At 35.5% G+C, this 14,057-nt stretch overlaps 1 protein-coding gene across 4 annotated transcripts in view; it reads left to right on the plus strand.

Annotated features, from left to right (window-relative positions):
* Positions 1-14,057, plus strand: part of USP47 (ubiquitin specific peptidase 47) — a 112,551-nt gene that overhangs the window by 41,554 nt on the left and 56,940 nt on the right. For 3 of the 4 annotated variants that reach the window (XM_059136307.1, XM_059136295.1, XM_059136302.1), the window contains 3 exons: positions 4,091-4,294; positions 8,831-8,944; positions 10,358-10,496. In XM_059136307.1, coding sequence (XP_058992290.1) covers positions 4,091-4,294; positions 8,831-8,944; positions 10,358-10,496 — 457 coding nt within the window. The remainder of the gene's footprint in view (positions 1-4,090; positions 4,295-8,830; positions 8,945-10,357; positions 10,497-14,057) is intronic. The other variant, XM_059136316.1, reaches the window with a different exon arrangement.

Consider the following 14,057-nt stretch of genomic DNA (forward strand, 5'->3'; position numbering starts at 1 on the left):
AATCAACCAGCGGCAGAGCTCCAAAGAAGAAAGGTAGCTCTGCTATTTTACCAATTCTAAGAAACACCTTTTACATTTAAATGTTGTGTAAATCTGCATGTTTAATATAATATTATAGAGGGGTTTTTTTCTTCTTTTTTTGGAAAACTGTTGTAAAGTTATTGTTATACTTATTGATATCTGAGAATTAAAAAATAATTCTTTTTCTTAGCATTTCCCAGATTGGGGGGATATAAGGGAACAAAGAGACTTCACATGAGTGTGATTAGTGTTGGCAGTAGTGCTATAAAAAATTTGAATGTAGTCCATGGATGATAGCCATATATTAAATTTAAAGTAACAAGTCAGAGGGACGCCTGGGTGGCTCAGTTGGTTGAGCGGCTGCCTTCGGCTCAGGTCATGATCCCAGCGTCCTGGGATCGAGTCCCGCATCGGGCTCCTTGCTCGGCAGGGAGCCTGCTTCTCCCTCTGCCTCTGCCTGCCTCTCTGTCTGCCTGTGCTCACTCGCTCGCTCTCCCTCTATGCCTGACAAATAAATAAATAAAATCTTTAAAAAAAATAAAAAATAAAAAATAAAGTAACAAGTCAGAATGTAGACTATGAAGTAATTAAGATTTATAAGTGGCCTTATAGAAGTCTTAGAGCCTTAAAGAAGAGCAAAGCTTTTTGTTTGTTTCAGTTATTCTAGAATTGAATTCAAGAATAAGGTGTGATTGGCCCAGAAATTCTGCTTAGAGGAATTTTAAGGAAATGGAAAAATGCACAAAGTTTTATGTAGGTGTTCATCACAGTATTATTACCAAAGTATAATAAAGTCTGCTTGAGCCAGTAAAATGGAACTGATAGAACAAATTATTATTAATCCATGTAATAAAATACTACTCAACTGTTAAAAATGATGTTAGAAAAAGTTTGGCAGGAAAAGGTTATATGATATGAGTAAAGAAAGAAATGACAAAATAGCAAGTATTCTAACCCAGTGTGTGTGTTCAAGAGTATGCATGTATATATGTGCATCTGTGTATATGCACAAAATATTTGGAAGGATGTGCTCCAAAATGTTAATTGTATCTGTGTGTTATGAGTTACAGATGAATTCTGTTTTTTCCTTTATAGCCTCCTATTTAAAAAGTTATTTATATGCAATATACAGAAAAGAAAGCCATTGACATTCAGAAGAATGAAAGGCACTCCTGAGTTTAAATTTTGTGTTTACTATAGTACATTTAGTCTTCAGATGAGATTTCTTTGGGGATAATTTCCCCACATTTTTGGGTGGAAAGAGAGAAGGTATAGGAGTGTATATACCTTGTGCTGACATATTTGGGGAAAGAACCAGGAATGACTAATGTCTGGTCATACAATGTTGCTATATCACTATTCTGATGTATACAGATGTATTCTGATGTAAATCACTCCAGATTTCTTAATTCTTTGGTAAGGTAATCTTCCTTGCACCATAAGCTCCAACCTATCTGAGTTTTGTCTATTTATTTACTTACTAGTTTTTGATGCAGTGTTCCAAGATTCTTTATGTACAACACCCAGTGTTAATCTGAAGTTTTAAAATCTGGCCCTATGGTATTTTATACCTGGAAATCTTGAATTTACTTCTGAAGTATACTGTCGAAATTATGAAAATGGATCTTTTGTATTTGAAATTTATTTTTTTTTTAAAGATTTTATTTATTTATTTATTTGACAGAGATCACAAGCAGGCAGAGAGGTAGGCAGAGAGAGGAGGAAGCAGGCTCCATGCTGAGCAGAGAGCCCGATGCGGAGCTCGATTCCAGGACCCTGGAATCGTGACCGGAGCCAAAGGCAGAGGCTTTATTTAACCCACTGAGCCACCCAGGCGCCCCTGAAATTTATTTTGAATTGTTCATTCTTTTACTGTAAATCAGAGTTTTAAAAGGCCCACTCTTAATGTTTCTCAGCTTAGGATTAAAAGATGTAAAAACAACCATATGTGTTAATATAACACCTTAAATTTTTTTGTTTTTTTTTTTTAAGATTTTATTTATTTATTTGACAGAGAGAGATCACAAGTAGGCAGAGAGGCAAGCAGAGAGAGAGAGAGAGAGAGAAGCAGGTTCCCCGCTGAGCTGAGAGCCCAATGTGGGACTCTATCCTAGGATCCTGGGATCATGACCTAAGCTGAAAGCAGAGGCTTTAACCCACTGAGCCACTCCGGTGCCCCTATAACACCTTAAGTTTTTAGGTGAAGGCTTTTTTCCTCCTTTCTTAGAAGCTTATTAGTAATGTTCTTTTTTATTATCCTGTTTATCTTATAGAAATATATTTTCCTTTTCATTTTTAAGTGGATTTTTGTTTATAATTAAATATTTTGATTTGTCCAAAATATCATGGTAGCCAATCTGTTTTAAACGTTACACTTCTTTTGTAGAATTTATTTCTGTTCTAAACTACTAGGATTAACCTTAATTTAAATAATCTCTTGCAAATCCAAAATTATATATAGCAGAAACAAATTATAATTGTATTACTCTACCAAACAAACCAGAAAACCTTGTGTCTATCCTGTCTTCAGCACTAGTCAGTGGTAATTATTATTTTTAAATGGGTAATACAGAAGCAACAAAAGGATGAAGTTGATCTTAACTGTGAAAGAGAAGGAAAGAAATAAATTATTGCATACAGCACCAGTTTGTACAGGTCATATTTCTGTAAAGCCTATTATGGGGATGGCGAGACATACCCCCAAATAAACGACTGCTGCACTTCATTTTGAGAGGAAAGAATGAGATTTATAAAATCAGATTTGCTTGCTATTTTGGATTGACGGAAGATAAGAGAAAAAGTTAAGCTTCTCCTGAAGGTGTTGTCATAATCTTGTGTAAGATTTTGATTGCTCCAGGCAGAAGTAAGGAGAAAGGGGATGGCTCAAGAAATAATTTTTTAAAAAGTGGAATTGGGGGCACCTGGGTGGCTCAGTGGGTTAAGCCGCTGCCTTCGGCTCAGGTCATGATCCCAGTGTCCTGGGATCAATTCCCGCATCGGGCTCTCTGCTCAGCAGGGAGCCTGCTTCCCTCTCTCTCTCTCTGCCTGCCTCTCTGCCTACTTGTGATCTCTCTCTGTCAAATAAATAAATAAAATCTTAAAAAAATAAAAATAAAAAGTGGAATTGATAGAATTTGGGGATTATGTGAGGTGAAGAAGAGGAAGGAGATGAGGAAGGTTCCAGAACTCTAGTTTCAGCAGTCAGTGGATAATGGTGCCATTCATAGAGTTTGGCATTATAAAAAAAGGAGGGAAAGAATTTCTTGCATTCAAGTATCTGATGCAGCCTGCTACCACTGTGGAGAATTGAAAAGGAGAGCAGTGTCCTTCAACAGCTTGAAAGGGAAGCCAGAGCCTCTCTGAGAAAGTCCCTTTGAAAACTTTTTGTCTTGATAATCATTAAGTTATGTGCTAGATGAATAAAAAAGGAAGAAGCGTTTGTGATCCTAACTTCCATATACATTGGTAATGGAAAAGTTTTTTCCCTTTGTTTTCCTTATCTGCCTCTGCTGGCTGATCTGTTTAAATGAGCTTGTCAGCTCCTAGCACGTTGATCAATGGGGCCTTTAGACATGTCTATAGGTATAGTAGTGTAAAGATCAGGAGGCCTTGTTGCCTGTGTCTCTTAGTTAGGGATTTGCAAGTTCAGACAATTCTTATAGTTCCCTTTCTGTTTCTTCAGGAAACCCAGAAATGGTTGATTTGACTGTGCTAGTGCGGTAATGATACAATTTTAAATATCAGATTTTATTACTTTCAACTGAAAATTGCTCAAGTATACTGTCTTCTTGGCTTGTTGACCATTGAGGTACAGCCTTAAAAGGCAAAAGCAAATACCCACAAGAATGTTGATTCTTAAATATGCCACAGTTTTTCCCCAAAACAAACATGTATGGTACTGTCTGTGTTTGGCGTATCCATTGCATATGTTTCAGACATAACAAAGCAGTAATACTAGCTAGGAGAAAATAATATTTTGTGGGTTATTTTCATATTTAATCATAGAAAATATGGCTAATTATAATTTTGTTTTTCTTTAAAGATAAATGATGTTTTGTTTTAATTTCAGATAGAAAATGCTGCTGAAGAACCTAGAGTTTTATGTATAATACAGGATACTACTAATTCAAAGACAGTGAATGAACGGATCACTTTAAATTTACCAGCTTCTACTCCACTCAGGAAGCTCTTTGAAGATGTGGCCAACAAAGTAGGCTACATAAATGGAACCTTTGATTTAGTGTGGGGAAATGGAATCAATACTGCTGATATGGTAAAAACCTTAGACTTAAAGCATGTTTTCTTAAGCTGCTAATAATATCATAGTCATTATTGTTGTTGATACAAATATATTAAATCCTGGAACCTTTTTTAATATCATAAGCAAAACTATAATAAATAATTTAAGAGCCTGTGTATAACTCAATAATTGGATCCTTCTTCATCCCTTTGCCTTCATTCCTGATTCAGCATTTGCTTATCTTAAAGTCTGTATAAGGACATTTAATCAGTTTTTTTACTCATGTAAAAGGACTGGCATGTTGTGTCAACTATGGAAAATTTTCCAACATTTACTTCATGGGATGTTATTCATCGTGTGTGTGTGTGTGTGTGTGTGTGTGTGTGTGTGTGTGTGTGTGTATTTATTTATTTATTTATTTGTGAGAAAGAGTGGGAAAGCATGTGCATGAGTTGGGGGGAGGGCAGTCAGACAGAGGAAGAGAATCTCAAGCGGACTCAGTGCGGAGCCCTACATGGGGCTTGAGGTCTTGAGATTGTAACCTGAGCTAAAAAAATCAAGAGTTACATGCTTAACCGACTGAACCACCCAGGTGCCCCTATTCATCTTATATTTTTAAGGGAAAAAAGCAGGATATGGAATCATGTGTATTTTATAATCTAAATTTTGGAAAAGAAGAGAAAAGTTTATATAGCAAGAAAAAGGAAAGGAAAGATACACCCTCATGTTAATAGTGATTATGTACCAGATAGAGTGGTAGGCACCTGATCAAGAAGGTTGGTGGTATCATGACTTTTGAGTGAGAGATCTTACAGTCTCCAATTGTAGAAACGATTATACTGACAAATAATTACATTAATATATTTTAAATACTATATTATAAGTTTGTTCCAAGTGCAAAGAGAAAACATTGATCACTTATGCATGCTAGAGTGGCAAAGGACACCACTGAGTTGGATCACATCTGCACTATTGTTGTGCAATCAACTATTCCTGAGAATAGTACTGGAAATAGTATTTTTCTTTTCTTTTTTTTTTTTTTTTTTAAGATTTTATTTATTTATTTGACAGATAGAGATCACAAGTAGGCAGAGAGGCAGGCGGGGGGGGGGGGGAAGCAGGCTCCCTGCGGAGCCGAGAGCCCGATGCGGGGCTCGATCCCAGGACCCTGAGATCATGACCCGAGCCGAAGGCAGCAGCCCAACCCACTGAGCCACCCAGACGCCCCTGGAAATAGTATTTTTTATTTCCTGTCTCTCTGTCCAAATTACCCTGCATATTACTGTTAGAATTGTTTCCAGTCATCTTAAATTGTAGCACTTAGGTCACCTTCCAGTTCAGAAACATTCAATGAGTGCTTTCTGCCCAGAAATTAAAAAATCAGATTCCTGGGGTACCTGGGTGGCTCAGTCGTTAATCATCTGCCTTAGGCTCAGATCGTGATCCCGGCGTCCTGGGAGCGAGCCCTGCATTGGGTTCCCTGCTCCACAGGAAGCCTGCTTCTCCCTCTCCCGCTACCCATGCTTGTATTCCCTCTCTCACTCTCTCTCTCTCTCTGTCAAATAAATAAAAAATCTTTAAAAAAAAGAAAATTAGATTCCCTAGGTTAGCAAGCTCGTAGACAAACTACAATGGGTTCTTTAAGACTTTTGTAATCTCAACTCCCAGATAATGAACTAATTTGTTTTCTTATCACAGATTTCCTTGCTTTTCTATCTCCATGTTTTTGCTTATATTATCTTTTTCTGTCCTGTGTCATTGCTATTCTTATGTTTTCCAGGAAAAATAGCTCTGACGGGAAATAGAATTGAATATGTTATGTCTGTGATACTTGGAGAGCAGGGTTTTAGTTGAGTCTATAGAATAATCACAGATGTTTGATGTTGCTTAATTTGCCCTTAAAATCCAAGATCTTTTGCTTTCTATTCTATCATATATTTACATTTTTAAAATATGGAGCTAATGCTTTACATTAACCAACTTTTTCCCTCTGAAGTTGATTAGTAAAATTGGTAGTCCAACAAAATATGCAAAGAGAAATAATATTTAATCTGAAACTTTGAATACTCCTTGTTACATCACCATGTAACTTCTAATGTTGCCTCTTTTTTAAAAGATAGTTCTGTACTGTCATGTATGTCTCCCCAAGTCTTATTTTTTACTTTTAAGAATCCATAAATGTTTCCTCATGCCACTTTAAAAGTAATTTCTTTGTCCCCCAATTGCATTTTTCTTGTTCTGTGCCACTTAGCATTCTTTTATTATAGTTGTTACTCATTTGTGTCTTTTCCATGTGGTAGAATGTATGTATTTTGGTGGCTGGGACCTCATAGTATTAATTTTGCATCCTTCATAGATAGTCTCCCTAGGCATGCCAAAGATGTGTGTTAAATTAACATCTATAGTAGCTTTAAGTGGATCTGTGTCATGGGGCATCTGGGTGGCTCATTTGGTTAATTATCTGCTTTTGGCTCATGTCATGATTCCAGGGTCCTGGGATTGAGCCCCACATCAGATTCCCTGCTCCATGGGGAGTCTGCTGCTCCCTCTCTCTCTGCCCCTCTCCCTGCTCATGCTCAACTAAATAAATAAAATCTTAAAAAAAAAAATAGCTGTATATCAGGATTACCTGTTTCTCTTTCTTTAGCTATGACTGTTCTCAAATACTTGACTTCTGTATATTTATTTGCTTACTGTACATTTCTGTGAGTATACTTTTACCTGCTTACTACACAGTGCTACCCGTATGCTTTGTGAAAACATAACCCACTTAGCTACCTACCACCTCATACACTTAGATATATACATTAGTTGAGGAAAAACACCTGTGTATTCCTGCTATATTATCTGGTTTTTTATCAGAATGTAAAGGATCCAAACATACCTTTCCTCCCTGTGACTTCTCTTCGCTTCTGATTTTCTTTTTTCTTTTCTTTTTTTAATTTAAACTTGGTTAATTAACATAGTGTATTATTAGTTAGAGTTAAGTGATTCATCAGTCCTATATAATACCCACTGGTCATTATATCATGTGCCCTCTTTAATGTCCATCATCCAGTTGCCCCCTCCTCCACTTCCCAGCTTCTTATTTTCTATGTCCCATTTTTCTCATGGATTTCTAGATGTGAGCCAGTTAAGAGAGATCATATGTTTGTTATTTTATTAACACTTATTTTAAACTTACTACGTGCTTAGTATTGTTCTTATATGAGGTTCTATACAAGTATAACCTTATTTAGTCCTTAATAACCACTCTGTGAGGTAGGTTCTATTACAGCCTCATGTCACAGGTGAAGAAACTGAGCCATGGGAAAATGGAATTAACTTGCCCAGAGTCACACAGATAGCAAGTGGCAACATCTTTTACAGTTAGGGTTTTTGTTTTTATTTTTTTGTTGCTAGTACTTACACTTTTATATAATGTTAAGTTCCTAAGAAAGGCATTTCTGTAAAATAAGTCCCCTAAGGAGGCATTCCTCATATCTTGGAAGCATTAAAAACATTTTTTAAGATAACAAAATAGTTTTAAAGCAAAAAAATGGGGTGTTCATTTCATCGGTCATTTTTCTCAACAATGGACTAGCATGTGGATGAGTCCCTACTGTGGACTTGGAGCATACAAAGCTCCATCTCTCATCCACCAATCAGAGTGTATGAGAATTGAAATTGCCTTACCAGATAAAAAAGATGTAAAGACTACATATCTTAGATGTTTAATTTTCGGAAGAGTGATGGTTTCTGTCTTCCTCATATCCTCTGAATCATGGCAGTGGATTTGAAATAGATTATCATTGGGGCACCTGGGTGGCTCAGTGGATTAAAGCCTCTGCCTTCGGCTCAGGTCATGATCCCAGAGTCCTGGCATCGAGCCCCGCATCGGGCTCTCTGCTCAGCAGAGAGCCTGCTTCCTCCTCTCTCTCTCTGCCTGCCTCTCTGCCTACTTGTGATCTGTCAAATAAATAAATTAAAAAAAAAAATAGATTATCATTTACCTAGGACAGGCTGTTCCTTAAGGAGTCTTTCCGAGAGTGCCCATTTTGGTATATTACATAATTAGTTTGGTGGGATTGCTTAGTGTATTGCTTATTGGCAAATTCTCATATTCATATATCATGCATGTTTTTACAGTTATTAGTTATATAAAATTATCTTTAGTCTTCATTAAAATCCATTATACACTGTATTGAATATATTTTAGAGAACACAAAAACACAGATGTTTATAATTATTTTTGTGTAATACGTACACAAAAATTTGTGTAATTTGTGTAATACGTACACAAAAATTTGTGTAATACTTCTTTACCTTTTTTCTCTCCAGTTTTTTTTAGATGTTGGGAAATGTGCACATCTGGGTAACTGTCTGTATATGCACTGTCACTGGGCTTAGCCATCCTAATACACGAGTAAATAAGTTAATTCCAAGTCTAGATTAACAGAATTTATCAGAATCTTTATTAAAAAAAATAGTGTCTGAGCCCAAGAATTATAGATTCATTTACACATTACTTGTTTCATTATTATAATTAATATTTCTCATAATCTGAGATATTCTATTTTATGCCCATAGGCTCCACTGGACCATACCAGTGACAAGTCTCTTCTTGATGCTAGTTTTGAGCCAGGAAAGAAGAACTTTCTGCATTTGACAGATAAAGATGGTGAACAGCCTCAAATACTACTGGTAAACTATTTAGAAGCCTTGTATTCATAATTTTTGTGTACTGTCATTATTCAGAAGCAGTATTTAAAGGAAGGAGGAGAGATATAATTTGTGATTTATATATTTTATGTTAGCTTGTTATAAGTGTATATGTTAACATGGTAACAGTCGGCATCCAAAGCACTGTTGCTTGTGTGTACAGGCTGTTTCTGCATTGGGAACAGGTTGACGTCTTCGAGACTACCACCATAACAGGGCTGGGTAGATCTAGGATAAGTTAAAACACCACAGAGATCTCCTACTGTGTATCAGTGGCCTTCCTTTGGTTTGGCATTTGCTTGGTTGTTTTAAGTCCTTGGCAGTTTGCCTAGATTTTTCTGTATTTTAGGGTAGGGCCAGACCCCCAGTTTTCCTTCCCACCCTCCTTTCTGGAATAACTAGTTTTTCAAGTTACATACTTTATTTCTATTCTTTTAGTTTTTGTCTCTGTTTGTATTTCAGTGGGCTTTCCTGTTTAGTTCAGTGGCTCTAGAGATTGTGTAATTTCAGGGTCATTCCTAAAAAAATTGAGAAAGCCTGGTCTGATTTACAGGCTATTTACAGGCTGGGGAAACTAAGGCTTACAGAGTTTATGGACTTCTTCAAAACCCTCTCTTCAATGAAACTTCACTCACAAAAGTTCTCGTATGTGATGCTTTTCATGTAGAAGTCTATTGTGAATTAGAATACCTGTCTGGACAGTAGGCAGTAATTAAATACAGAGCATCCATACTGAAGTAATACCAGAAATTGCTCTTTCTCATCATTTTTTTTGACATCATGAGAAGATTTTGATTGACATTGAAATATAAATTAGGTATTAATTTAGGGAACTCTAGTCTATGATATGGGAATTCATGTTATAAAATGCATAGTAATTACTCTTCAGCTCCGTCTTAATTGGTTATGCTAATTTTATATCCCTAAATCCTTTTTGACATCTTCCTCATTAATAGGAAGTTTTGTACTGGAGATAGTAGGAAACAATCCATTTTATCCAATACTTAAGTTTGCCCTACCTGCCAGGTCTACTTGGCAAGGATGGTGTAAAAATGAATGACAGACCCTGTCATCAAAGAATTCACAATGTAATTTTCTCTTCCTCTCATATAAACAAAATTTGAAAGAGAATTAAGGGAAATTGGAGAAATAGGAACTTTGAAAGGAAACACAAGCACCTCCTCCAAAGCATTTTACATTGGGTGTCTTTTGAGCCTTCTTATAGGAAATGGTGAGGGCATACATTCCTTTGAATGTCTTGGTGGTAATAGTAATACCTTGTGTTTTTTTCATTGCCTTAGCAATTAGTATGTGGTTTGTTTGTTGTTTTTTTTTTTTTTTCATTGTTTTAGCAATATATGCCATTTAGTAAATATTGGTTATGCTGCATTTTAGGAGGATTCCAGTGCTGGAGATGATAGTGTCCATGACCGGTTTATAGGTCCACTTCCAAGAGAAGGTTCTGTGGGCTCTACCAGTGATTATGTCAGCCAAAACTACTCCTATTCATCTATTTTGAATAAATCAGAAACTGGTAAGATTTATTATTACTACTGTGGTGGTTGTATTTTCATAAAATCATAGGGTGTTAGACCCTGAATAATCTGAGAGATCTCAAGGCTAATCACCTCATTTTATGGATTAGAAAACTGAGACCCAGAGCAAGGTCACTAGTTAACAGAAATAGTTAGAACAATAATGTGGTTTTTCTTTCCCTCAAGTCATTGTTTTCACTATATAGTTACTGCCAGTATTTAGTAATAAAGTAAAAAATACTACATATTATATTTTGAAGGAAGACTCTTCTCTTTGATAATTTTCTATTTTTAATTTATCCGTAAATTTCTGAAGTTGACTTTGTTTGGAAAGGAATGTTTTCATTTTATCTTTCTGGATTAGGATAGACTGTGGAGGATACTTACATTTTGAAACAGATGGGCCAAGTTTATTTTATTAGACCTACTGTGTCATCTTTTAGTTTAATCTAACATAGGTTTGAAATTAGTCATACAATTTAAATATTCCTGTTAACTTTTTTCTGAACATTATTAAACCTAGGTGTTTGATTTTTTTCAATTTATTGAACAGTGAAATTGTTTTATTTATGTAAAGGATTATTCCTTTACATGTAAGATTGGTTAATTGCCTGAATATAATGTGGTTACTTCTACATAACATTTGATCTCTTAGCAAACCTTTGCAGTTGATAGTATTATTCATATTAAAAGAAGTGGAAACTGGGTTCCGAGAAGCCTTCGATTTCACAGCTGGTACTGCTATGTGCGACTGCAGAACCTCTACTCTTAGAACTTTTAAGTATTATATGCAGGTGTTTAGTATATAAACAAAACTATAACATTACAGTGCAGATTTTGTCCTAATGTGATCTGTGATCTTCTATCTACTGTATTTTGTAATTAAAATGTAGATAATTTACTCATAGCTGATCATTTGTACAGGCTTACCAGTGCGTTTGTTTTGGAAATACCAGTAAAAGCTGGCTGTATTTGGTATTTAGGATCATTTATATCAATAAAACTTTGTACAGTCAAGTACCAGGAATAAAAGAGAATGCAGAATTATCTTCTGTTGGAGATAATAAAGCTTATTATTATCTTATTATTATCATTATACTGTCTAGAGAAGTGATTCTCAAATTTTTATTTCTTGAAAAGTAATTTGGAGATACTTGTTAAAAATGTGGGTTCTGAGGCATTATTTCCCAAAATACTGGTTGGATAAATTACATTTTGTTTCAGATAAGCACCCTAGATTATTCTGAGATAGTTGAAATATTTTGAGAAAGTTCCATATTTAATAAATCAGGATTCTTGAACTATTTGCTTTATATTCTGACAAGCAATTCAGTCCCTTATTTAGGAGTATTTATAGAATTCCTACTTTGTGGTATATACTCTGTGGCTCTCTGATGCCTATAAATTCCTAGAGACTGACTCATACTTTTAAAAGTTCTTTCTCTGATTATACAAATGTCATACATACTCATTGTCATACTTTAAAATGAAGAAATTGAAAGTCACTGACAGTACTACTAACAGAAACTACTTACAGTGATTTTGCTTATTTCTGTTTTATCTTTGCTCCATATATTTTTTCTTAAGAAAAAGGGGTATCACATGTTTTGAGATTTTTTATTATGCATTTTTTCTTTAATACTATATGATAAGCATTTTTCAATGCTGTTAAATAGTTTTTTAATATAGGGTTTTGAATGACTGAAAAACTATTTCACTGTATAGTTTAGCTATTTAAGCAAATTATTACTGATGTTATGATGAACACTCTTGTACATAAGTTTTTATTTTTGTCTCTGATTATTTCCTTAGGATAAGTTCTCAAATTCAATTACTAAATTGAAATTCATTTAAAACAATTTTTAGAGGTCTTTGTTTTAAATTGCCATTTAATTGGCCAATTAATTTGCCATTAATTAATGGCAATTAAATTGCCATTTAGCCTTCATTCCTGATAATTATTGTTTCTCATACACCTCTACTCCACTCCTTTTTCCTACCTGTACAATTTTCTCCCGTTTTCTAGTGGTACTGCCTTTCTGAATTAAAGTAGTCTATAAGTATCCAAAGGAGTTGTGGTTTAAACATAATTTTGTTAGTGACTGTTGAATTTGCATTTTCCTTAAATTACTGTGTATCTTGGCACCATGTACAAAGTGTTGTCAAGATTTTGACTTGGCTCTAAGGAACAAATTTCTCCATAATGCTGGAGGTTTGGGGATTTCTTTCCTGTCTCCCTTGCCTATCAAATCCCCCTGGGATAGCCAGCCACTGTTGATAGGAGGTAGTGTAGTGGCGGGTAGGAGTGGGATATTGTGTATGTGAACATAAAGCAGATTGAAGGCTAATGTGGACTTGCAGGTGATTAGAAACTATGTAACCCTAGGTTACTAATTAGGGTTAGTAACCTAGGGTTACATAGTTTCAGATCCATTATCTGAATCCTTGATAACTATTCTTGGCCAGTTTCTTTAGCAGTTCTTTTATTTTACCAGCTCTAGGAGTTGACCTTTTGCATTCTGCATTCTTGATTTGGCCTAATTGATGGCTACTTCATTAACTGCAGGTCTGTTTAGGATTTCTTTCCACATGTGCCGCTTGCAGAGTGACATGTTTTCACCTTCTTCTCCCTTAGGGGCTCACACTTACAGTATTGACTCACAGCTGTTTCAGATATAGGACCCGTTTGATAACAGTTGTCATTTGAAGTTCTTTGATTTAATGACTTAAGATTTCTATTACTCAGTAGCACTTTTATTAGTATCACTAAAATCTTCATAGTTTTGGCAAATAGTACCTTTATGTGGAACTCTGTTCATTCTGTGCAGATGTGGTGCTAAATCAAGTACACATAACCATAGTTTTTTTCTATATGATTTTTATTGCTAATGAGAAAATAAAGAGCATTGGTAATAATTAAGTGCTCCCTCTTTTTCTTAAACCCTCTTCTACCACCCCCTTTCTTAAGCCCAGGGAAGGGAAACAAGATCACACATGAATGATAAATGATTGGTCTATAGGTATACAAAATAGTAATAGCATTCATCCATCCCGGTTGTTGAGGGATTGGGGGAAGGAGATGGAGAAGAGGAAATTCCAGGCATTCTCAGCCAAAAAGAAGATGTAGACCAATGAGCCTGGTCTCGGGCCAAAACACTGTTGTCTTTGTGGAAGAGTCTGTTTAAATGACCTAAGAATGAAATAATGCTTTATTATTAATAATCAGGGCATACACCATGGAGATTTGCATTACCTGTATGTCATAGGCATTTCCCCCTTAAGTGTACCTGCTGCTGTGCTAAGTATTAGAGCAATAAATCAGATTTGATCCCTCCGCTCATAGTCTGATGGGGAAGACATGTAAGTAAATAGGTCATTACAGAACAGTGAGCTGAAGGCTCCAATATGGATTAAAGACAGGGTGCCAAGAGAACAACTCAGGAGGGGATGGTTAGGTATTGTCATAGTTTATAATTCTATAACAATGTACAGCAGAATAGACATAGTAGGTTTTTTGGATTTTTTTTTTTTTTTTTTTTTTTTTTTTGAGAGGGAGAGAG

The sequence above is a fragment of the Mustela lutreola genome, chromosome 1, assembly GCF_030435805.1.
Source record: "Mustela lutreola isolate mMusLut2 chromosome 1, mMusLut2.pri, whole genome shotgun sequence".
Lineage (NCBI taxonomy): Eukaryota > Metazoa > Chordata > Mammalia > Carnivora > Mustelidae > Mustela > Mustela lutreola.